The sequence below is a fragment of the Taudactylus pleione genome, unplaced genomic scaffold (assembly GCF_031769625.1).
Source record: "Taudactylus pleione unplaced genomic scaffold, aTauple2 ptg000129l, whole genome shotgun sequence".
In the NCBI taxonomy this organism is placed as follows: domain Eukaryota; kingdom Metazoa; phylum Chordata; class Amphibia; order Anura; family Myobatrachidae; genus Taudactylus; species Taudactylus pleione.
The window spans coordinates 5,326,586-5,352,569 of NW_028284531.1; the positions used below are offsets into that span (position 1 = coordinate 5,326,586).

The 25,984-nt window shown below is 44.0% G+C and overlaps 1 protein-coding gene across 2 annotated transcripts in view; it reads right to left on the bottom strand.

Annotated features, from left to right (window-relative positions):
* FBN1 (fibrillin 1) overlaps positions 1-25,984 on the bottom strand; it is a 291,935-nt gene that overhangs the window by 104,563 nt on the left and 161,388 nt on the right. For both annotated transcript variants that reach the window (XM_088472976.1, XM_088472975.1), the window contains exons 12-14: positions 15,820-15,939; positions 14,354-14,479; positions 6,264-6,386 (exon numbers count right to left, since the gene is read on the bottom strand). In XM_088472976.1, coding sequence (XP_088329102.1) covers positions 6,264-6,386; positions 14,354-14,479; positions 15,820-15,939 — 369 coding nt within the window. The remainder of the gene's footprint in view (positions 1-6,263; positions 6,387-14,353; positions 14,480-15,819; positions 15,940-25,984) is intronic.

The following is a 25,984-nucleotide window of genomic DNA, read 5'->3' on the forward strand; positions in this document are numbered from 1 at the left end:
ACATTAGCCGATTTTGACGATGTGTAGGATCGGGCAAAATATTGTCTAATGTGTACCCAGCTTTACTCCGACACCTCCTAGCTCTGTGAATGGCTGCTGCCTCACCTCATCCCTGATGACCACTTTCCACTTTCACATTCAGGATTTCTCCCAGGCCGCATCTTGGAGCATATCAAATTAGCTGCAGGAGTCACCACAGGCTTGTAGCTCCCAGGCTAAGTGCCTGAGGCAATTCAATTACAGCCTGCAGGTCGCAAGTAACACCGATTTCTATTCCCTCATTCCATTGGACTTTCTTCCAGCCTCAAAGCCTTCAAACATGCACTTACAACTCATTTCTTTCATTCCAGCTCACCACTCCTCCGCCTAAGGGCCCCATATATCAAGCAGTGAAAATTGTGGAGAAGTGGACTAGTGGAGAAGTTATGCATAGCAACCAATCAGCTCCAACCTATTATTTTATAGACTGTACTTGATAAATGCTACTTCACAGCTGATTGGTTGTTATGGGCAGCTTATCCACTGGTCCACTTCTCCACGCTTTTCACTGCTTGATACATCAACCACTAAGTCTGCAGTCTCTGCCCTCCTCTACTCTGCCCATTTCTCTCTATTGTGCCCACCCATATCCCCGATAGATTGCTTGTACGAGCAGGACCCTTTCCCCTTTTTCTTATCTGCATAGAATGCTGGCTCCGGAATCCCGACACCTGTCAGAATCCCGGCACCGGCATCCCAACAGTATGTACTGGGGTTAGGGGGAGGGTTAGGAACTAGGAGGAGAGTTGGGGTTGGGCACTAAGGGGGAAGGGTTAGGTTTAGGGTGTGGGAGGGGTAGGTTAGGTTTAGGCACTAGGCGGGGAGGGTTACGTTTAGGCACAGGGGAGGGAGGGTTAGGGTTAAGATACTGACCTACAGGTATCAGGATCCTAACCCTGTTAGGTTGCTGGCATTGGGATTCCCAAGCGCCGGCATCCCGTACCCACCCCCTGTAATTGTGTATTTATATGTAATTGCTACCTTGTTTATATCAGTCTGTACTTATGTCATTTATTGTCAGTTGTTTTCCCTCATGGCACTATGGAACCCTTGTGATGCCTTATCAATAAAAATAATAATAAATTACCAACATAGAAAATTTTTCCTTGCACCTACAGAGGCGCACAGAGAAACATGTAACGTTACAATGAGAAAGTTTGATCTGGTTGTGTGACACTGAAGGTTACCAAGTGTTTTTATCTTTGTAGTAAATTATTTCAAGTATAGAAATAAATTATATAGACACTGTTACCATGTAAACAAGCTAGACGACAACACAGAATAAATCAGTGCAATGTAAAACACTGTGACCTTAAAAGGACAAAATGAGTATGAAACACCTCTACTCCTTTCTTTAGTCTCTGGCTTGTGTCCACAACACACACTCGCAATATCCAAACTCACTCCAACTGTATTTTATTAATAGATTGTGACTTTAAAAAAATCACTAGACACATAAGAGTATTCATAACTTGTTCAGTATTTCTAAACACCATAGTGAAGAACTAATAAGTCAGAAAAATAAATGCCAGCAAACTACTGTAGTAAGAAAAATATCTAAAATGTATAAATACACAATACTTTCACATAGCATACCCTACCCTCCAACATGACCCCTTCCATCCGGTATAAAATGCTCTGCTCCTGGACTTCCCACCTAATGAATGATTGCAGTCACCTGTGTTGAGCAAGTTATTAGATGATACAGATGTTTCACCACAGGTGGCTGCAATCATCAATTAAAAGAGAAGTCCAGGAACAGAGCATTTTGTACTGGGTGGAAGGGGTCATGTTGGAGGGTCATGTTGGAGGGTCTGACAAAGTACAAAGGTTCTCAAACTCAGTCCTCAGGATCCCAAACAGTACATGTTTTTCAGATTTCCTCACAGAATTCACAAGTGAAAATATTAGCTCCACCTGTGGCTCTTTTAAAATGTGTCAGTGTGTCACCTGCTGGGTGACCTGCAAAATGTGAAGTGTGTGGGGTCCTGAGGACCGAGTTTGAGAACCACTGACACTGATATTAAATATCAAAATATATATTAATAATCAGAATTACATGTGTAACCTTATATGACCAGACATACATTTCCAGACTTGGAATAGACAAAGAATGTGAATTTCTGCGAGTGGCTACAGATGAAGATAATTGCCAATATCTCCTTCTCCATAAAAACTCTACAGATATGCCACCTACATTGTAAGGTTTAATTTATGCAGCAGACATGGGTTGATGAATATGCTCACTGCAGGATACCTGCAATAATCTACCTGGTTCCTTGAATGTTGTATTTATGTTTCTGTTTGTGGGACTAGAGTAGACAATGACAAATGAACTTGAAATGGCGCAGAAGACTGTGCCTACAATATTTATCGATATTGCCAATTTCACAAACTAGACACCTCAAACACGACAACAGTCAAACTAATTAAACTACTGTAGCATAAATAAAACATAAAAGTTGGAAAAAAAATCTAAATCGAATACATGAAATAAAGTCAATCTCAATTTCACCTTATTTTCACAAATAATGGAATGTATAAATAAGTGTTAGAATATCTATATATTAGATGGATCAGTAAGGGGAAGGGGTGCATGTGAAAATAGGAAGCGCTTTGATGCATTTCATACAGTACGTTTCATTCACTGTATTCACAGACCGTACATTTGTAAAGTGTCTGCACAAAGGAATATGGCATGCTCCAATGTATTCACATAAATGGATTCACATAAATGGCTCCCAATAGTGACAATAATCAGCAATTAAATACTGCACAGTTAAAGTGGTTTTCATCACCAAGATGATTTGTACTTGCCTTGTGCAAGTAACTTTTACTAAAGATTTGTTTTTCTAACTACAGCATTATCTATATCAGTGATGACCAATAGGTGGCAGTATGCACCACATGGTCTCCCTCCTCCACGGACTCTAGACTGAAAACAATAATGTTTAAAGGGCATTAATACAATTAATAAAAATACAAATATAATTGCTGACTATTAAACCAGTAGTGGTTGGTCACTGGTATTCCCTGTGGGAGCATGTATGAAGGTCTGGGTGTGATGCGAGGTTAACTGAAGAAAGTTTGGAGTACATTGTAGATCTAGGGGCATACTGTATGGGGAATTAGGGGTTAGTAAGATCATTTTGTGGCAAGTGGAAGATTCAGGTAATATAGTTAGCCAATATGGGTCAAGTGGAGGTCTGAGAACATGTAGGGGCATTTTTGAGCAAATAAGGGGGATGAGGCAGGGGCTTAAATACAGGAGACAATGGAAGGTGGTCGCCTTCGGATGCCAGCCCTGAAGGGGGCACACTGACCTCCTCCATTGTTCCAGGCTCTGCTTTATGCGCCACAGAGCAGAAATAATCAGGGAGCCCAGGGGGCATGTGCATCTGTCTTTTCTCTCCCAGGGTCCCCACCCTGGAGTCGGGTCTCTATGGGCAGATCTCCAGCATGGAAACCGGTGCGGTACATAAATGTACAATGTAAAATGTACATAAAAGGGGCAGGGCAGAGGCTGAAGTGCATGGCCCCTCCCCCCTTTGTTGGTTCTTCCTCCTCACACACATGGGCCTGCTGACTTGGCCATGCTAAAAATGCAATGCATGCTGAGATTTGTACTTCAATAACAGCTGGAGGGCAGCTTATTGCCCACCCCTGGTCTAGATGCTGCTGCTGGGGTGTTGGCATGGCAGTGAATGCAGGGAGGGAGAGTCTATGGGTTCTGTTGGGGTGTTGACCGTGAAAGCAGGTGAGAGAGTTTGTGTCTGTGGGCTGCTAGGGTGTTCAAAGTGAATGCAAGGGAGGAGGGTGTGTGACTGGGTGCTGCTGGGCTGTTAGTACTGAATGCAAGGGGAGGGGAGTGTGTAGCTGGGTGCTGCTGGGTTGTTAGTAGTGAATGTGGAGAGGGAGGGGATAAGATTGTGTGTCTGTGTGCTGCTGGGGTGTTGGCAGTGAAAGCATGCTATTAGGATTTTAGTATGCAGACGGGAAGGTGTGTGTCTGGGTGTTGCTGGGTGCAAGCAATGGATCATCTCTGATCCATCACTTGCATACAAAAAAGTACCATGACTCGCACATCGGTCACACCATCAATCCTATGGTTGCTCAGAATGTCTGTCGGAAGATAGCCGCCAGAGCCATTGTAATTGTTTACACCAACACAGTTGCAGGCTGAGACACTCCCCCAAAACGGTTGTGACATGCCTGCATTTGACTTGTTGCCACCCCCTCCCGTTACCTCCCACAAACGCTCACTGATTGTCAATCACTCTGCTTCTAAACCCTCACTGCGACTGCTATCGGTAATCCATCTGGACGCATAGGCAGAGCAACTCAGACACATGCGCAGTAAAAAAAATGATCGCCTAACTCCACAAATAAAGACATCACTTCCACCTCCGACTCTGATATTTCTGGTCTTTAAAATTCATATTGTGGACACGTGTAGTCTTTATTTTTCCTATACTCATTTATAATAGTCAATTAGACAGATTCTGTAATTTGTCATTGTTTATGAAGCTATTATCTTGTATGACAAAAACAAATGGATGCACTTTGTAATTCTTCTATTTACTGAAAAATAATTATTTCAGACAGAACAAAAACACAAGAAAACCAGATAAACCACAATAATTTGGCTGCCCTGAAACATCAAACTGGTTGCACAACATCACATTCCCAGTGCACTCAAAGTCACAAATTCACATACATAAGCAAAATGACAAATGGGCACACACTGGGCCAGATTAATTATGGATCGCAACTGCAACAGATTACGCAGAGCGCGGTAAGCCATTGCAGAGTGAGTGACAGGTAGTCAGCGTTTGGGGGTGGTGACGGGGGAGTGGTTGGAGAAACGCAGACGTACCTTTTGAGCACCGTTACATGGGCGTACCTAAATTAGCCACTGCGACGGCATACACTACTCACTGCGTTCAACAAGACTTGCAGTTTCTGCGGCAGGTCAGACCTGCTGTAGTTCTGCGTGAGGGGCCGATGGTACCGATGTATACGCAGCAGGGCCGGATTAAGGCCCACATGGGCCTGGAGCCGAACATGTTCAAGGGCCTATACTGAGAAGGGGAAGAGCTGTGATCGGTGCTGTGTGGGTGTGGTCAAAGTCACCTTGGTTTGTACACCCCCTACACTATGAGACACAATGTCTCCCTAACTACATAGAAATAGAAAAATTGCATAATTTTTTTTTTAGGGGGAAAACTAGAAAAACTATTTATGGCCAGTTAGGTAATCATGCTGTCATGTTGATAGGCCTATTTTTACGTGGAGGCCTGGAACAGGAGCTCCATACGCCCCATTGTTAATCTGGCCCTGATACGCAGGACTGTAAGGTATTACGGATGTGAGATAGTGGTAGTGGGCGTGCGATGCCATTGCGATAGCATTTATTAGCATATTTTCGCAGCAGACCTGCGTGCGATTACGGAGCTGCAATCGCAATAGCGATCCTTAATGACCTGCATAACAATAACAGAGCAATATGCAAGCTCCTACGTTTGGGGGGAAAGCATTTGAAGATATGTGCCACCCCAGGCATGAGCAATCTAAAGAACATCAGCTGTGGTTTCAGTGCTTAGTTAGCACAAGATTCTGATACCAACTGAAGAAAACTAGTTGTCTTCATACAGTGATGGCAGGAAGTTTATGCAGAGAAATAATATTCTACAGATTCTGGGGACATTCTGTGGCAGCCAGGGACAAATTAAGGGCCAAATGGGTCTGGGGTTGAGAATGATCAATTATGAGATGCAGAGGAGCAGTGACCAGGGCTGTGTGGGCGCGGCCAGTGCCATGTGGGCGCGGCCAGTGCTGTGTGGATGTGGCCAGTGCAGTGTGGATGTGGCCAGTGCAATGTGGGCGTTGCCAATGCCATGTGGGCGTTGCCAATGCCATGTGGGCGTTGTCAGAGCGATGTGGGCATGTTCAACCTCTACACTATCAATCCCAATTTCTCCCTAGATATGTAAAAGTATAAAAATTGTTTAATTTTGTGAGGAAAACAAAAGTACAGATTTAATACTTATGATTTATGAACGACCGTGTTGCCAGCTGTCATGATGATGGGCTAATTTTTAGGTGGAGGTATCCGCACTCAATTGTTATTCTGGCCTTGGTGACAACCTAGTTGTGGACTGGACTAAAGGCCATGAGATGACAGTCTATGATATATACTGGAACGAAATTACTTTAGTACATACCTGTGCAAAAACGTCCATTCGGTGCAAGCTGGAAGCCAGGTTTGCAAATACATTTAAAACTCCCATCTTCGTTAATGCACATTCCATTTAAGCACATGTTTCTCACGCTGCATTCATCCATATCTGCAAAAAAACACAACCTGTTTATTATATATCACTATGATCAATCAAAATATATTTTTAGCTCAACTGTTTTTTTTTGTTTCTCCAGTCCCACAAGATCCAACAGGACTATTATAGGAGTTCTTATCACATATTTGTAGTTTGTACCTTATAATAACATCTTTGTATCTACATAGGTTACTATTAGATAGGACTTTACTTCAGCGGACTCACATCACATGTATACAAGTGTTTCCCAGATATCCCAGCAACGTGTGCGTGCGGCTGGGGAGTAAGCATTGGGGCTGCGTCTCTCTATCTTGGCAATGAGCCCTATTACGCCTAGTCTCAAGGGGGTAGTTTTAAAATCTCTCTAACCCTGTGTGTTGTTTCATAGAGGCTGTCTTATTAACCCTTCATGTGCTGAGCAGATTATTTCACCCTGTACCAAGTAAGTGTGAAATAAGCTGTCCACAGATGGATATCATATGACAACACACTGTCATATTTTAAAATATAAGGGCTGTCATGTAAGTCACATTTTCCATAAATCTATTCTGTATATGCATGGCTTTTTTTGTGTATTGTCCTAAGGCAGCAGCTTAATATACTTCTCGCTGATACTCTTTAAACATAAAATAAAATGTTGTTTTAACCTGATTTGTAGAAAAATAAAAACAAAGATTTGAAAATCAGCGGTATAACAATGGGCCTTTATAACACGGATTTCTAACTTAAGTGAGCAAAGGCTTCAGGTGAAACATAGATGTAGTGATTGTATAATAGACAATTCACAAGCATGCAACATAGGAGTCTCATGGGAGAGATATGTCATGTTTTATATAAGAATAACCCTGGCTTTTATCTCATGTACAATAATTGTCATGTCTGTAAAGGATGGAAGAAAGAGATGGGAGACGTTGGATCTCCTCACAGTGCACTGAGCGGAGAAATACGGGCATGTTACCATCACCCCATAGGACACTTGCTTTCTGCCAGCTGGACAGCCCACACCCTGGTTTTATGCTGCCAGAAAAGGTTTATAGAAACTGTTTCTGAAATTGTTTTAACACATGAAAGGATCACTGGGTCTGTTCTCAGCAACCTTTATAAGATGACTTCCAAATGTACTCTCTATATTACCCTTGTAGAAATGTGTCGGGAATTACATCAATTTGAATTCCTCTTAGTCTGCATTACCAAATAAAAGAAAAAGTATTGCATGGTTTTCAAAAACTGCTGCATCCATATCGAAGTAATATGGTGTCAATTGTTACTTTTAAAGTGGACATGCCAAGAAAAGTAGCTAAATTCAGTTTTTACTATACAATACAATAGTAGTTCCTAATGCTATGATAGTCTTAATCCAGACACCACTTTCTGGGCTATACAAACAGGGGCATATTAAGAGAGGAGGGGGCCCGTGTTCACTCCCTGTCCGGGGCCCCCTCCTCTCTCTCCGGCGGCCGACAGCCTCAGTAGACTCCGGGCACTAGTCTGCCACAGCGGCCATTTTGTTAGAATTCTATTGCTGCCCATCCACTTAACAATGCGGGGGACGACGGCACGATCACAATGCCGTTGTCTCCTGCGGGGTGAACTGCATACACTGAACGTTCAGACGTTCAGTGTAGGCAGATCAATCATCCCCGAACATGGCAACCTGACAGCGGTCGTCAGGTTGACCGTCATGTTCGGGCGAGGATTGATGTTAAAAACGACCAGCAGGCGTGCTCATCGCTGGTCATTTTTAACCTTCTGCTGCCCGATATGCAGGCGATTTCCAAGCGATGGAGCGATAACGACCGTTGTTATCGCTCCATCGCTAGGTTTAATTGCCTAGTGGATGGGCAGCTTAAGAGTGTCAAGAGAGGGTAGAATCAGAAACATATGTTATATGTACATAATGATCTTGTGGAGATAAGCTACAGTACTGTACTGTGTATCAGTGGTGGAAATAGGCAAAGAAACTAGGCAATGCAAGGAACTATCCAGTCCAAGAACAATGCTTCACTCCACCTAACACTGAAGCCTCCGCACTCATGCTGGTAGTTTGTTTTACGGAAAAGTTACAATAAGAATTAGAATCACCAAAATATACATTTTACATTGAAAAAAACACTATCAGCCTAATATTTTAGCGAATCATTCCAATCAGTGTAGTAATTACAATGGGTGCAGGGGAAGCCACCGCTATCGGTCATAAGGGGCCAGTTTAATAATCAATACGCTTAATATAACATTGTATTAAAAAACTGACAATTATAAACATATATAGCAGTCAAAATACATGAATCCTGGATACATGAACCACCTGAAATCTTTTATGAGAGAATTATCATATGTTGTAGCAAAAGGTAGCATGCACCAAACAACTTATGCAAACAGAGTTAGTAGCAAAGAATCTCATACACTCCACATAGGAATTGAAGAACGTTAGTAAATCAGACTGTTAGTGGACAGAAAGCTTGCATGCATAAAGTCATTCCAGCTGGAGAAAGCTAATACACATTGGCCTTTCTTACAAAATCTGACCTTTTGGCTCTTGAGCCGAGCAGCCGGGTTACTCCTGGCAGCACAGCTGGCATGTACAAGTAAACAGCAGCCATTTTCAGACTGCATTTTCCAGCCTACAGAGGTGTCCTAACTCATCACTCGTCTTGGCTGCAGTCATGTCAAACAGCCGCTCTTGGCGCCTAGCCCCTTGAGAATCTGGTAGTACCGGGCGTCTTCTTTGCCAAAAATGCGTCTAAGTCGCAATGCGACACGAATAGGACGCACCAGAAGACTGCACTACTTAATTTGATATGTGACACTTGTATATCAGTGTGCAGCTTTTTCCACGCCAAGTTTCCATTACAGTTCAGTCGCACACAGACATACAAGTGTCTTATCATATTAATCAGCACAATCTCCTGGTGCATCCCAATCACATTACATTGTGACTAGATGCATTTTCAGCAAAAAAGACGCTCGATGCTAGCAGAGAGTAGCATGGGACCTGGCTCACTCATGCCAGGCATATTGTGCTGCATGGCGTATTGAGGCTAGATGAGCAAAGATACATCTGTATTTGATAAAGAACTTATTATCTGCAATCACCTTGGGTGCACACTTACTGCAATATCGAACCACTTGCACGATGACTGATACGATATTGCAGTATGTGTGGCCAGCTTTATGCCAATGTTACACAGATAAAATCTCACAGAGTCAGTAGTGGATTTATTGCTAGGCAACAAAGGCTGCCGCTTAGGGTGGTCCCAGGGGGCTTGTGAGAGGACTGTATATTGGAGGCTTGTATTATAAAGTACCGACCCCGGCAGACTGTCAGCACATTGGACAGCTGCCGGATGCTGCTTTGGCTCACTCTCCTCTCCTCTGCACTGTGTGCTGCATGTGACGTCTCACGCACAAAGAGGGGTATTCAATATGAAACGTTAACTTCACTGTCGAAGTTAACGTTTCATATCTGAGTTTTTACCTGCGTTAAAGTATCGGGCGCGCGCCCACTTATCCCCGTATTCAATATAAAATTAATGAAAACGAGAGCCTCCGAAGTTGGATTTGCGTAAAGTTACGAATTTTTCCTTAAAAAAATTGTAAGAACCCCCTAAAGTTGTAAAAACATGGGGGATCACTATGGGTACCCCCGTTTTAGTCTTTAAATGAAAGTCGGGGATTTAAATAGCCGCAGCAGGTGTTTTTTCCCGATATTGAAGAAGTGATGCAGAAGAGCACTTAGGTTTTTTTTTTTCATTTTTTTAAGTGGTCCCATCAAATTTGGGGTACATGAAAATGGGTACTAGCATATTTTGATGTCCCTAAAGTAAGTTTTTTAAAATTCTGCATTTGTGCACCTGCTGCTATAAATCTATTCTAGAAAACATCTGCCGCATACTTGCAGAATAGCCCTGAACCTATTTCCCTATTGTTAATTATTTTTTTCCCATTTTTTTTTTTCACCCCAATTTTTAAATTAATTTTTTGGGGTGTCCCTATTTTTTAAAAAAACTTTTTTTGACACACTTCTTTTTTAAATGTCATTCCCAGGGGTGCAGGCTATTTTTTTTAAGCCTGCACCCCTAAACCCCAATTCTGCACTTTTTTTCGACACCTATTCAATGGTGAAAAGTTATCACCGTTTTTTATCAAAGACTTTTCAAAACTGCGATAAGTCTTTGAAATTGAAGACGGTGTAAAACTAAAACCTGCGATAATGACGTCATAAGTGCGATATTAACGCAAAAACAATGTTATCGCTCCCATATTGAATACCCCTAAAAGAGAGAGAGAAGTTGAGAAGAAACTAGAAGGAGGCAAGGTGCACGTCCATTGCAATAATAGAAGGTAAGTCCTGTGCAAGAAAGAGTTCTGTGTCACCGCCACCCCCCCCCCACGTGGTCACCCCCCCCCCTCGCAACCGTCCCATTACACCCCCCACTGCTGTAGCACTATAGTCCCGGCCGCAGAGGGGAGGGGAAGGCCACGAGTGAGGGTGGGGTCAGTCGCAAGGGGGGGCTGCTCTAGCCTTCCCTTAATTACTTTCCCTGCCTGTTACCTCAAATGCTCTGTCCCTCACAGCTTAGCCTACACTAACTGGAACCATCCTCCGGCACACTGACACTGCTTCCCCTGCTACTGTGTCCTACGGTGGTTTCGGTTTCACATTCCTCAACAATGTGACTGACACAGTGATGGAGTGTATCTCTTACTATCCTCTACTTGCCTTTCTGTATCATCCCCCAGAAATAGACCTCTCCTTCTACGTCTTTGAAGTACCATATATTGTCTCTCCATGCCACCTCGATGTTACTATCATCTTTTGCCCCCTCACCCCTGCTCTGGATTAGTTTCTCAATTCTTCGGCAGGGGAAGGGTGGTCAGCCACGAGGGAAGGGGGGCTGCGGGGGGGTTGGTTGCAAGGGGGGGCCGGTATTAAAATAAGATAGCAGGCTTAGGGGTAGTGTGTGTGCGGGGAGCAGGAACAGAGTTAGGGGTAGTGTAGTGTGAGCGGGGACATGGTTAGGGGTAGTGTAGTGTGTGGAGGGAGGGGGGAGTAGGATTAGGGGTAGTGTAGTGTGTGGAGGTAGAGGGTGCAGGGTTAGGAGTAGTGTAGTGTGAGCAGGAAGTGGGAACATGGTTAGGAGTATTGTAGTGTGTGGAGGGAGCGGAAGCAGGGTTAGGGGTAGTGTAGTGTGTGGAGAGAGCGGGAGCAGGGTTAGGAATAGTGTAGTGTGAGCAGGAAGCAGGAGTATAGTTAGGGGTAGTGTAGTGTGAGCAGGAAGCGGGACCATAGTTAGGGATAGTGTAGTGTGTGGAGGGAGCAGGAGTAGGGTTAGGGGTAGTGTAGTGCGTGGAGGGAGCGGGAACAGGGTTAGGGGTAGTGTAGTGTGTGGAGGGAGCGGGAGCAGGGTTAGGGGTAGTGTAGTGTGAGCAGGAAGCGGGAGCATAGTTAAGGGTAGTGTAGTGTGTGGTGGGAGCAGAAGTAGGGTTAGGGGTAGTGTTGTGTGTGGAGGTAGCGGGAGCAGGGTTAGGGCTACTGTAGTGTGTGGAAGGAGCGGGAGCATGGTTAGGGGTAGTGTAGTGTGTGGAGGGAGCGGGAGCATGGTTAGGGGTAGTGTAGTGTGTGGAGGGAGCGGGAGCATGGTTAGGGGTAGTGTAGTGTGTGGAGACAGCGGGAGCAGGGTTAGGGGTAGTGTAGTGTGAGCAAGAATCAGGAGTATGAAACGGGTAGTGTAGTGTGTGGAGGTAGCGGGTGCAGGGTTAGGGGTAGTGTAGTGTGTGGAGGGAGGGGGAGTAGGATTAGGGGTAGTGTAGTGTGTGGAGGTAGCAGGAGCAGGGTTAGGGCTAGTGTAGTGTGTGGAGGGAGCGGGAGCAGGGTTAGGGGTTGTGTAGTGTGAGCAGGAAGCGGGAGCATAGTTAAGGGTAGTGTAGTGTGTGGTGGGAGCAGAAGTAGGGTTAGGGGTAGTGTAGTGTGTGGAGGGAGCGGGAGCAGGGTTAGGAATAGTGCAGTGTGAACAGGAAGCAGGAGTATAGTTAGGGGTAGTGTAGTGTGAGCAGGAAGCGGGACCATAGTTAGGGATAGTGTAGTGTGTGGAGGGAGCAGGAGTAGGGTTAGGGGTAGTGTAGTGCGTGGAGGGAGTGGGAACAGGGTTAGGGGTAGTGTAGTGTGTGGAGGGAGCGGGAGCAGGGTTAGGGGTAGTGTAGTGTGAGCAGGAAGCGGGAGCATAGTTAAGGGTAGTGTAGTGTGTGGTGGGAGCAGAAGTAGGGTTAGGGGTAGTGTTGTGTGTGGAGGTAGCGGGAGCAGGGTTAGGGCTACTGTAGTGTGTGGAAGGAGCGGGAGCATGGTTAGGGGTAGTGTAGTGTGTGGAGGGAGCGGGAGCATGGTTAGGGGTAGTGTAGTGTGTGGAGGGAGCGGGAGCATGGTTAGGGGTAGTGTAGTGTGTGGAGACAGCGGGAGCAGGGTTAGGGGTAGTGTAGTGTGAGCAAGAATTAGGAGTATGAAATGGATAGTGTAGTGTGTGGAGGTAGCGGGTGCAGGGTTAGGGGTAGTGTAGTGTGTGGAGGGATCGGGAGCAGGGTTAGTGTAGTGTAGTGTGAGCAGGAAGCGGGAGCATAGTTAGGGGTAGTGTAGTATGTGGAGGGAGCAGGAGTTGGGTTAGGGGTAGTGTAGTGTGTGGAGGTAGCGGGAGCAGGGAGAAGTGACGGAGGGCAGTGCTTTACCGCCAGCCTGACGTTAATTGGAGGCGTGCCATGCAGGCACGCCTCCAAATAACGTCACATAGGGGGCATGACCTATGGTAATTAGGCCACGCCGCCATTTTTGATGTAAGGGCGCATTGTTAAGGGCCGGCACAGGGTGTTCCGACCTCTGGAACCGGCCCTGGGTAGTGTAGTGTGTGGAGGAAGCCGGAGCAGGGTAAGGGTAGTATAGTGTGTGGTGGGAGTAGGGTTAGAGGCAGTGCAGTGTGTGCAGAGAGCGGGAGCAGGGTTAGTAGTAGTGTAGTGAGTGCGGGGAGTGGGTCTTACCAAGAGCTATGTAAGATGTGACCCATCCTTCTTGCTAGGTAATAATCTTTATTCTTCAGCATGCAATCACTGGGAGACTGTGTAATGAGGATATCATTGCCAAGAGAATTTGTATTGGATTTTGTCTGCCTTTGTTATTGGTAACTTAGGCAGCAAAAAGCCGTTCTGTTTTACTTTCATTATAGATTATGATTTAAAAGTGAATAGCTTCTTAAAAATGCCACTTGGAAACACTTTGTAGCTTTCACACTTTATTTCAGAGGTCCTCATTCAGCAATGCACAGGTCCTGCATGATCGTACGCAGAGCGTCAGCAGACTGTCAGTGGTGTTTGTGCGCAGGGAAGGGGCTTCAGCAGCCTCCATTTCCCAAAACAGAGACGTGTCGCCGCCACTGGGGACATAACGTGAATGGACACTACTGTGTGGTGTAATGTGACTAAGGGGCACTACTGTGTGGAATAATTGACTAGGGGGTACTATTCTGTGGTCAAGCCCCTTCCCAGCGAGACTACACCTGTTTGTTTGTTTTTGGCGCATGGCTTTGGCACGCGCTCTCACTGCTTCAATTGTGGATGGGGCACCAATGCTCTTTATGTACACAGGATACCAAAATGTGTACTTTTGTTCTGCATTGGTGTGCACAGATGTGTCCTCTGTGTTCAGCACCCCTACCCCAAAAAAATCCTACAGTGAACACTATCTAATCCTCTACAACTGCTAAACTAGGGCTTGGTCAATTGGGAAAAAATTAAAAAAGCTGAGTATAAGGAGGAAAGACAACAAACAATGTAAAATGGAATAAATCAGAAACGAAAATTAAGTGTTATGAATTATTTGAGGAAGGGGGGCCCCAAATCGGTGTCTTGCTTAGGGCCCCATGAGGTCTAAATTCGCCTCTGCATAGAGTACAAAATTTAACAGTACTAGTTTCACTAAAATGTAACAATTTGTTTACCTTGACAATTCTTCCCATCAGGTGACACTTGAAACCCTGCATTACACACACAGTGGAAACTGCCATCTGTATTCACACACCGACCGTTGTTACAGATCCTCCCATTTTGTAAGCACTCATCGATGTCTAAAAATGGAAATGAGTTTAAAATGATATACCTGATGAAAACAACTTGCATACAAAAGTCAGGTGACGATACAGAGCACTTACTATGTTGCCTCATTTACAAAGCACAAAAACCATCTTTGGTGGTACTGTGAGCACTGATTTACACCAAAGCACATGGACTGACAGAGCAGCAGAGGTTTGCATTGACTGATTGTAAGGCTTGGCATTACTTGCAATGTATGTAATAAGCACATTACAATGCCTAGTCTCGCAGAGCAGTGCAACACATAGATTTCATTTTGCAGAATCCTTGATGTGTGGAAGACCTCTGTGCCATTTGCACTCTGCAAAGGACTTCAATTTTGAAAAAGCTCAGAGATGGTGGATCTCATCATTTTAATTAATTTTTTTTCTGCCAGGAATTCTCTTTTCATTTTGGTTCTTCCCTGAATTCTGCTATCACAATTGTTCTATTATTATATCCCAACCAATCAGCAAATGCAATGACACTATGACCGTTATAGCTAGGCTTACCATACTATACCTTTAAACCAGGGCACTCATGAATTACACAGGTTCTGTGGCTGGCTCACTTTAAGTCTACATTTCACCTGGTTTTAATTAGCCACAGGACCTGTGTAATTCTCGAGTGTCCCGGTTTAAAGGGATAATATGGTAAGGCTAGTCATAGCTCTACTTGTAGACTTTAGATTTTGTGAAAAATAGACATTTATAGGGTATTTATCAAACCTTGGAGAGATAAAATTGTGAGAGATAAAGTACCAACCAATAAGCTCCTAACTGTCATTTTTACACAGCCTGTAAAATCTAAGTTAGAAGCTGATTGGGTGATATTTTATCTATCATAATTATATCTCTCTCCAAGCTTTGATAACTTCCCCCCTTAAAATGTAATGCAGAAGGGTGGAGCAAAAGCAGAACTCAGAGATTGTGGGGTTGACTTATCAAGCAGTGGAGAAGTGGACCAGTGGAGAAGTTGCCAATAGCAACCAATCAGCTTTAAGATTGTATTTTTCAAGTACAGACTATAATATGATAGGTAGAAGCTGATTGGTTGCACATTGGGATATATGTGATACAATCAAACCATTATTGAAAATTACAATCAAACCATAATTGAATATAACTGTTACTTAACGCAATTAGTGACATAAATTAATTACAAATTAATTACAAAATTAATTACATAAATTTGCTTTAGTACGCAAACAAATTAATATACTGCCACCAATAAAAAGTTCCTACATTGCTACATCTCAAACTGAATGCATGACTGTACAACCATTGGAGCCTCAAGTAGTTGTACCCCTGCTGTATGGCTACGTTATCTGTCATACCTCTGCATTCTGTCCGTGTTGATGTACTTTGGAATCCAACGTAGCACTTGCAAATGTATGATCCCTGTGTATTTACACAGTCTGCATGACGGCAAGGGTTTGTTTCACATTCGTCAACATCTAAAATGAAAGAGAAAGTCTTGTTCAAATAGATTATAATTATTATCAATTATTTATATTACACTACGAGAGTTCCGTAGCGCATTACAAAGTACTTAAATAAATAAGTGAACAAGAAAACCAGTGACTTACAGTAAAATACAGTGCAGGATAAGGACATGGTTTATATACATTGCTGCATTAGCGATCATAACACTCAAAATAAGCAGCTGGGCATAAGTAACAAAGTGTTAGGTGTTACTGAGGGGAGTAAGGAGTAGATGAAAGTATAAGTAAGGAGAAGCACATGAGGAAAGAGGGCCCTGCCCGTGAGAGCTTAAAACATTCTAAAGATACATCCGATATATTAAAGCACATACTGTAGCTATAAAATGAGTGCTAATTCTAATACATAAACCAAAATTTCTGATAATGATGCTTTTTAGTTTGTGTAATGATAAATCAGAGATTATAAAGGTTAAACTTGAAGCTAATTAATGCTGCACTATACTAAATCTTAGAGGACTACGAAGCCATGCTCAATAAAGATAAAACTGGGTACACATTAGGCAATGTGTGTACCCAGCAATGCACAATGCAACCGAACGATACATCGGGCGGTACGTACACACTACACGATATGGTGTATGACCACCCAATTTGACGTTCCTCCACCGCATCCACAGGCATGGTGTTGTTTCTCGAATCTTCAGACTGGCCTGCACAGCGGGCAGATCTGAAGATGCGAAAAACGACGGGCGGGAACGAGCAATAGATTGTACATATTTGACGATGTGGATGATTTGAACGATGTGGATGATTTGTCATTCCGACCCATCGAAAATGGCAAATCGTCCAATACATTGTCTAATGTGTACCCAGCTTAAATTTTCTTCTATGCTTTTTTAAACCTCGGTGCTCTTGTACACAAGTGTATAAAAACAAAAAGTGCAAAGGAGTTTGGCCAAACTTAAGGCTTAACCTCAAAAGAAGAAATGCCCCTATACACCCAATGGGTTGGGTATGAAATCCCGGCTGTCGAGATGCCACTGATCAGAATACCGACAGCGGCATCCCGACACCCAGAATGCTGACACCCGTAGAGAATAGCGGTAAGTATTTTTCTAACCCTAACCCTCCCTCCCCTCCCCGGTGCCTAAACCTAACCTCCCCCTCCCCGCACCCTAAACCTAACGCCCCTTCCCCGATTCCTAAACCTAACCTCCCCCCTAGTGCCTAAACCTAACCTGCCCCTCCCCGCACCCTAATCCTAACACTACCTCCCCGGTGCCTAACCTTAACCCATCCCCTAATGCCTAACCCTAACCTCCCCCTAACACCCCGATACTTACTTGCAGGATGCAGGCGGTCAGGATACTGGTGACGGGACACCGACCTGTCGGGATTTTGGAGCCGGTCTTCTGACCATCAGCATCCCGCACGCCGGGATGCCGACTACACCCACATGCAATACCTAGACCCAAAAGGCCAGGTTGTAAAACCTATCACACCTACTTGTCAAAAAAAACTCCTCCTAGCTTTCTAGCTACAAAGACTCACTGAGGACAGTGGGAAATTTTATATTTGGTTTTAAATAATGCTTCAAAAATATGGATTAGCAGAGCAGTAGGGACCATCTGTCTGTCCAGCTGCTGTTGAAGAACACTTTTCATTATGCTCTTCAAAAACAATGGATGAAGACGGTTGCGCCAAAACAGATAAGAAGCAAACAATTGCCCAAACCTGAGTTAATGCAGACACTTGAAAGAATAATTAATATGTAGAATATATGGAGAATACAGGTGAAATAATAGTGTGGAAATATTTAATAAAAAGCCATGTTAAGCTTTCAGAGACATCTGATACTGTAGAAAAGGGAACTCCTTAAATGTCAAGAACGAATGAAAATCCAAAGGATTAATGCGCATTCCTAGCATATTCGAGTTAGTAGCACACAGACACTCTTATCAGGCAAATATAGATCTGTCCCCTAAGTGGACACATCCGTTTCCTTCCTAAAATTGGGAGGCGTTTGTGGTTATATAAATACTCAGTAAACAGAGCAAATCATATTGGGCTTATTAATTTCTTTTAAAAAAAAATTAAGAATACAATAAGTGGTTTTTGAAACGTAATTTTGTCTACAATCTGGAAAAAAGATCAGGAATCAGCAAAGACTTTTGCTCATTCAGAATTCTAGCCTTAGGTAAACACGCTTTTTTAGTCAAACATCCTTCCTAAATATGTTCTGTAGTGAATGTGCTCTGCAACGCTATGTAGCAAGGACGTGCAGTCAGAGCCTCCCCTGCTATACTCCTGAGATTATATTATGATTATGAAGAATAATTATTTTACATTTGAGGATACATTTTTTATACAATGTGCCTGGGATAACTGTGTGGACCCTATTTGTGCGCAGTTTTGCAAATCTATGTATGGGCCACTGGGAAAACTAGTAGATTGATAGTAACAATCGTTTTATCAGCAAGATTGCTCTTTTTACACAATATATTGATAATATAATTATAGTATGGAATGGGACAAAAGATGAGTTTGAAAATTTTATGGAGCATATTAATTGTAATATCTTTAATCTTAAATTTACCTCAACTTTCAAGATGAGAAAATTGAATTTTAGATCTAGTTCTGGATACCACAGAATGGGTTGAGGGAAAATGTATAAATTGCTATACTTTTATTAAACAAGTAGAGAGTAATAGCTATGCACATCACAATAGCTGTCATGTACATTCATGGAAAAGGAACATACAGATGTGCCCTCATACAGATGTAGGCGCCATCATCGTTACCACGATGTGCGCGCCCAGTCACTGCATAGCTCAGCTCTCGCCGGGCTGCGACTAGGCGCGCCCGGCGTTCTCCCCATTGCAGTCTATGGCGTGTGTGTGCATACATGCGACAGACGCGGGCACACTAGTTGTGCCATCCATGCGCATCGCGGCAATGATGATGGTGACTACATCTGTACATCTATTCACAATACGCCATGTGGTGCAAGACGTCTGCGCAAGTGAGTCGCCAGGTCCCGTGTGCTTACGCTAGTGCAGGGCATAATTTTTGCATCTTTTTCACCCCAAAAATGCATCTAAATCGCAACGTGGTGCAACTAGGATGCACCAGGTGACTGAGCTGATGCAACACTTGTATATTTCTATGCAACTGAGAATGAAAGCACAACGCAACTTGGTGTGGAAAGACATGTAGAACCTGTATTGAAGATATTAAATTAAAAAACTACCCTAAAGAATTAGTAGAGAAAAGTATTATGAAAGCCAAGAAATGTAAGAGGCAAGAATTATTTACAATATAAAGAAAAAGGAGAAAGTATATAGAGATATAATACATTCTTTATCCCTTTTATTAATAGATTTAATAACAGAGAAAAAGAAATAAAACAGATAGTGCCTGATCCTTGCAATAATGCAAATGCAGCAGGAGGTGTATGACACACCCTGCTGCATTTGCGATCCCAGCATTGCGACGGAGGTAGCAGGCTGGGATTACCATCGCGACCATCGTTGGTCACGATGGTGGATGGCAGGGGGCACCCGGACAGCTGAGTAAGCCTCATCTTACTCAGGCTGGCTGGCTTGCAAGCCTTACGAGTCTCTGGACTGAAACAGACAAATCTCAGGTGCACAACTCCAAATTATTAATAATATATATAAATGCAATAAAATTTTGCAATCAATAGAGGTTTTTAGCATAGTCATGGCCAAGATTATGGGCCTACTCACCATATCCAGGTAACCTCTTTCGGGTAGGTCCCTAACATACTAGGGTTCATATCCAGACTGCAGGACCCCCCAAAGCTGGCCCAGCCAAGCTGCCCCAGGGCACCACCATAGTACGAAAAGTGCAGTGTAAAGAGATAGTTAGGAGCAGCTGCAGCTGCATATAAAGAATGAAAATAAAAAAGTAAAGTACATATATATTAAACACACAGTGAAGGGTTAAAATGTGTTATAAAGGAAAATGTGTTATAATGCGGTGCCCTGAGCAGGGCCGGATTGATGGCCACATGGGCCTGGAGCTGAAAATGACCAAGGGCCTATTATGAGAAGCAGAGGAGGCGTGACCAGTGCTGTGTGGGTGTGGCCAGTGCCATGTGGGCGTACCCCTATACTCTCTGCTCCAATGTCTCCCTAAATATGTAAAAGGAAAAAAATCCTTCATTTTGTGAGGTAAATAGAAATACAATTTTACTACTTATGATGGCTAACCGTGTGGACAGCAGATGGCCAGTCAACATCATGTTGTCATGACAATGGGCCTATTTTTATGTGGACGCCTGGAGCTGTAGCTCCATCCGCCCCATTGTTAATCTGGCCCTGGCCCTGAGACAGATCAACCAATACAATCCAGGGGGACCCACGCCCCAAAAATGAACCAAATTTGCACTACAGTATATAACTTGTAGGACTTACCTATAATTGTGCCTAATACCAGTGTGCATATATATTACCATACTCCATGCTTTTAAACCAATAAGGAAGGGTGCTAATCCAGAATGAGGGCGTCTCCTTTCCCTCAGAAGTGCAATAAAGCACATTAAATGGAGTATATGGGAAAGATTTCTGGACTGCACAACCTGACTATATATATATATAATGGGAGGTACTATCTCTTTACACTGCACTTTTCTTACTATGGTGGTGCCCTGGGGCAGCTTGGCTGGGCCAGTTTTGGGGCGTCCTGCGCTCTGGATTTGAACCCTAGTATGTTATTATTAATAATTTGGAGTTGTGCACCATCAGTCTGGATTAGCACCCTTCCTTATTGGTTTAAAAGCATGGAGTCTGGTAATTTATATGCACACTGGTATTAGGCACAATTCTAGGTAAGTTCTACAAGTTATATACTGTAGTGCAACTTTGGTTAATTTTTGGTGCGTGGGTCCCCCTGGATTGCGTTGGTTGATCTGTCTCAGGGCACCGCATTATAACACATTTTCCTTTATAATACATTTTAACCCTTCACTGTGTGTTTAATATATATGTACTTCACTTTTTTATTTTCATTCTTTATATGCAGCTGCAGCTGCTCCTAACTATCTCTTTACACTGCACTTTTCTTATTATGGCAGTGCCCTGGGGCGGCTTAGCTGGGCCAGTTTTGGGGGGTCCTGCGCTCTTGATTTGAACCCTAGTATGTTAGGTGCCTACCCGAAAGAGGTTACCTGGATATGGTGGGTAGGCCCATAACCTTCGCCATGATCATGATAAAAACCTCTATTGATTGCAAAATTTTATTGCATTTATATATATTATTAATAATTTGGAGTTGTGCACCTGAGATTTGTCTGTTTCTGTGTCTGCAATTAGTCTCATCAGGTAGCACCTCCCATTATATATAGTCAGGTTGTGCAGTCCAGAAATCTTTCCCATATACTGAGTCTCTGGACTGGCCACCCCAGAAAAACGGGGTGCACATGCCCCGTTTCTCGGAACACCGGGAACACCAGATGCCCCAATGTAAAAATGTATGAAAGAGGAGGAAATATCCCGAAAGTACTAACTAAAAGGGATACACACGCTGAATACCTTGACCCCATATGAGTTAAATGAAAGGTGTCACAAAATGGAACCGTCCAGGTCTCCCCAGCCGTGCGCGGTCTAACCTGTCTTGCAGGATTCTGGTAACCAGATTGCCCAGAGATAAGGCTAGCTCAGGAATGGATGCCCATATCGCTAACAGTAGCAGACTTCCTTTGCAGCAATCGCGTTCCATTTCCATAGCATCAGTGTGCCGAATGCCGGAGTTCCCTCCAAAACCGGCTATGGGCTGACTCTCCAATAAGAAGTCAGCCAGCAGTCACGTGAGCCTCTCAGCCTATCTCTGAATGTCCAGGGCAGGGCTTAAAGTGGTCCTGGAGAGGTGATGGAACTCATCTCTCCCAGCGCCTACTCCCCCCCCCCCCCCGCAATGCTAGTCTGACAGGCCAAAATAACTGTGGAGACTGTTCTTTACACACGCACACACTGTTGTGTATAGGAAATGGTAAAGTGAATGGCTGGGGGCCACCCAGGCCCCCAGAAGCTTTGGGGGCTATGACGGTGTGAAATACATTTTAGATGCTTTTTTTTTTTTAGCTACAATGGTAGATCACTTAAAAAGAAAAAAAAAAGTTCTATATCATCAATGATATTTTTCTGCCGTGCCTCTGAGTTTTTTTTATAGGGTCCCCGCAAACTAGTCTATGTCACTTGGATGCCCAATTTTTTGTTGCATCTCCTATGTGTTGCCTTCTCTTGATTCTTTCCTTACCTAATATGCTGGTTTCTCTGAAGAAATTGAGCCTCAATAGGCAGACAGTGAGCGGCTTTCTGTCTGTGGGACGTCTGTGCAGGGACTTGGTGGAGGTGGAACTAGTTCCACCTATCATTAGAGGTGACAGAACTCAGTTCCACCCCGTTCCTGCCCACTTTAACCCCTGGTCCAGGGGTATAATGGAAGCTTCCGCAGCACTCACTAAGTGCCAGTGCTTTGATGTCTACAGACCTGCTGAGTACTCTCCTCTGATCTCCACAGCAAGCTGCCAGTGTGTGGTTTCATTGCAGTAATTATCTACAGCTCCGCATCTCAGCAATTCTGTATAGCTGGTTTCATACCAGTAATCCTGTGTAGCTGGTTCTGCTCCGCATCCCAGCAATCCTGTATAGCTGGTCTCATCTCAGTAATCCTGTGTAGCTGGCTCTGCTCCGCATCCCAGCAATCCTGTATATCTGGTCTCATCCCAGTAGTCCTGTGTAGTTGCTGCAATCTCAGCAATCCTGTATAGCTGGTCTCATTACAAGTAATCCTGTGTAGCTGGTTCTGCTACGCATCCCAGAAATCCTGTGTAGCTGGTTCTGCTCCAATCCCAGCAATCCTGTGTAGCTGGTCCAATCCCAGTAATCCTGTATAGCTGGTCTCATCCCAGTAATTCTGTGTAGCTGGATTTGCTCCACATCCCAGCAATCCTGTATAACTGGTTCTTTTCCACATCTCAGCAATCCTGTATAGCTGGTCTCATCCCAGTAATCCTGTGTAGTTGGTTCTGCTCCGCATCCCAGCAATCCTGTATAGCTATCTGTGTCACATAAAGAGCTGTCCTATTTGTGTTTCTGTCCTCACCTAACTGTTGCATGAGGAAGAGCTATATTAGAGCCTCCCAGGTTTTGCCCGAGTTCTCCAGACCCCAATCCTACAGCACAGTCTAGTTCGGATTCACACTTCAGCCCATCCTTGACAAAGGGTATGATATTGTACCTTTTCTACAGGATTAATACAATCTTTTAAGGCATAAAGATCAGATTATGGCTCATTAAATATGTATCTTTTTTTCTAGGATAACCAGGACTGTTAAATATTTTTTTATAGATGTGCAATTCTTATCTTGCTGTTACATATATATTTATGTAGGTATATATATATATATATATATATATATATACAGTGCTCGAAGTGGGGCGGTATACGGCGGTATGACATACCGCCACTTCTCGCCGCCACTTAGTTTTGCCACATTAGAGATTGTACCAGCGCTAGGATCGCGTATGGGATCCCAGCGCTGGAACAGCAACGGCAGTGCATGGAGATGTGTCCCGCTGTGGACATATCTGATTCGGCTGCTGCGCTGGGAGTGATGGAGACTGGAGGTACGCTGCACTAGGGATGGTGACTGCAGTTAGCAGCGGCATGATTGACTCACGGAACACAAGCCAATGAGAAGCTGCCAAGCGGCAGCTTCTCATTGGCTTGCGGTCCGCGCGGGATTTAAAATGCCACCCTGTCTGCGGAACAGTGGCGTAAGTTCATCCCAGATGCCCAGAGACAAGTTATAAGTTATTGCCTCCCCCCCCCTCGTCACAGCTGCTGACACTGCAGTGTAGCAATTTGCATGCAGACAGGCTAGATAGAAGAAGGCAGCAGCTGATGGTCTGACATGGAGCTCTCCTCTACTCTATGGTTGCTTCTCAGGTGCCGGGAAGGAGTGCCATGTATTGGGCGGCCGTGACGGTATACTACAGGTATATAATTACAGTCCTAAGTGGGGGTGAATATGTTGTGGACAATGGCGGAGGTGCCCCTTCAGAGCTGGAGCCCGGCGGCAGGCGCCTCCATTGTCTCCCATAGTTCTGCCCCTGCTGCGGAAGCAGCCATCTCTCTCCACTGCACTCGGCTGTAAATCATTCACAAGTGCTACTTCGAGTACTGAGCAGCCGGCGTCAGTGTTCAGCTCACAGCAGTGTGCCCGATCATCCCCAATAGTGACCAAGGCAGCAGGGACATTACAAGGCAGGGTGAGTATGTTATGCAGTATACAGGTTACCACTCTGGCTGACACATGCCCTACTGCTATCACATGCTCTTGAGTTGGACCATATAGCATATGAGTCCTTAATATTGACACAATAATTAGCAGGTCAATTAAGTTGTGTAGTGGGTGCCACTGATGTTACATAGTGCCCTGTGACTGCAGTTTATGAAAAGCCTCCCTGCATACTGTGCTGCATCCCTATAGGGGAAGTTACAGATATGCAAATGGATCTTTAATACATAGCTAAAACCAGAATGGAGAGAGTACCATTGATCCTGTCTGCGTATAAATGTTTTGTGACTGACTTATGATTTTATTTACCACCTATCAGCCTGCTTACTGATTTTGGTTATCACTAATGGATGACCTATTTATTATGGGGGGGGGTGATTCAAAATTCCATACCCCCACCTCTAAATTCCCACTTCGAGCACTGAATATATATATATATAAAATCTAGGCTTGTTTATATCTGCTTATTGTGTTTATTTGCTTGTATGAATATTGAGGCTAAAATAGTAGATTTAGGGCCTGATTCAGAGCCGCTCGTAAGCGGCCGCTCGTTCGCTCCGAGCGATGTTTGCCCAACTGCGCATGCGTACGGATCGTTATACGCATGCGCGAACCAGTCAATGCGGTCGAAATTCATGTGCTCGCAAAATAGCGAATGCCTGATAATTTGAATGACAGAAAGAGGCGTATGTGGGTGGTAACAGGGGAAGGTGCTTGAAAACGGGGAGTGGAGATCCGAACGCAGGCGTGCTTAAAGATCAAAACGGGCGTGTTATGGGTGTGCATAATTAAAACAGCAGCGTCATTGACCACGTCACTGGGTTATTTTAGAGCCCGAACTGCTCGCAAAATTGTGGTAGCAACAACCAACCACAAGAATAGCGAGCAGTTCATACGCTGGTCGATGTACTCGATTAATCTAATAAATAGCGGACATGACGTAGGATACGAGCAGCCAGGGGGCGTAGTTTCCCAAAAAACGACCGCAAGTTTTGTTCGCTCGTTCAGACCTAGAGGTGTGAACAGACCGCAAAGAGCGAACGGTTCATTTGAATAGCCACCCCTATTTTCTGGACGAGCGAGCGCTAATTGCCTCCGGCTCTGAATCAGGCCCTTAGTGCCTTGCAAAAGTATTCACCCCCCCCCCCCTTGGCTTTTTACCTTTTTTGTTACATTACAACCTGTAATTTTTTTATTTATTTTTTTATCTGAATTTTATGTGATGGATCTGCACAAAATAGTCTAATTTGGTGAAATGAGAACAATATATATAAAAAATAATCTTTATGAATATAATTCTGAAAATTGGCATGTGCAATCACCCCCTTTGCTATGAAGCCCCTCAAAAGTTCTGCAACCAATTACCTTCAGAAGTCACATAATTAGTGAAATGAAGTTCACCTGTGTGAAATCTAAGTGTCACATGATCTGTCAGTATATAAACACACCTTTTCTGAAAGGCTCCAGAAGCTGCAACACCACTAAGCAAGAGGCATCACACCATGAAGACCAAGGAGCTCTCCAAACAAGTCAGGGACAAAGTTGTTGAGAAGTACAATTCTGGGTTGGGTTATAAAAAAAATATCCAAATCTTTGATGATCCCACGGAGCACCATCAAATCCATCATCATCAAATGGAAAGAACATGGTACCACAACAAACCTGCCAAGAGAGGGCTGCCCACCAAAACTCACAGACCGGGCAAGGAGGGCATTAATCAGAGAGGCAGCA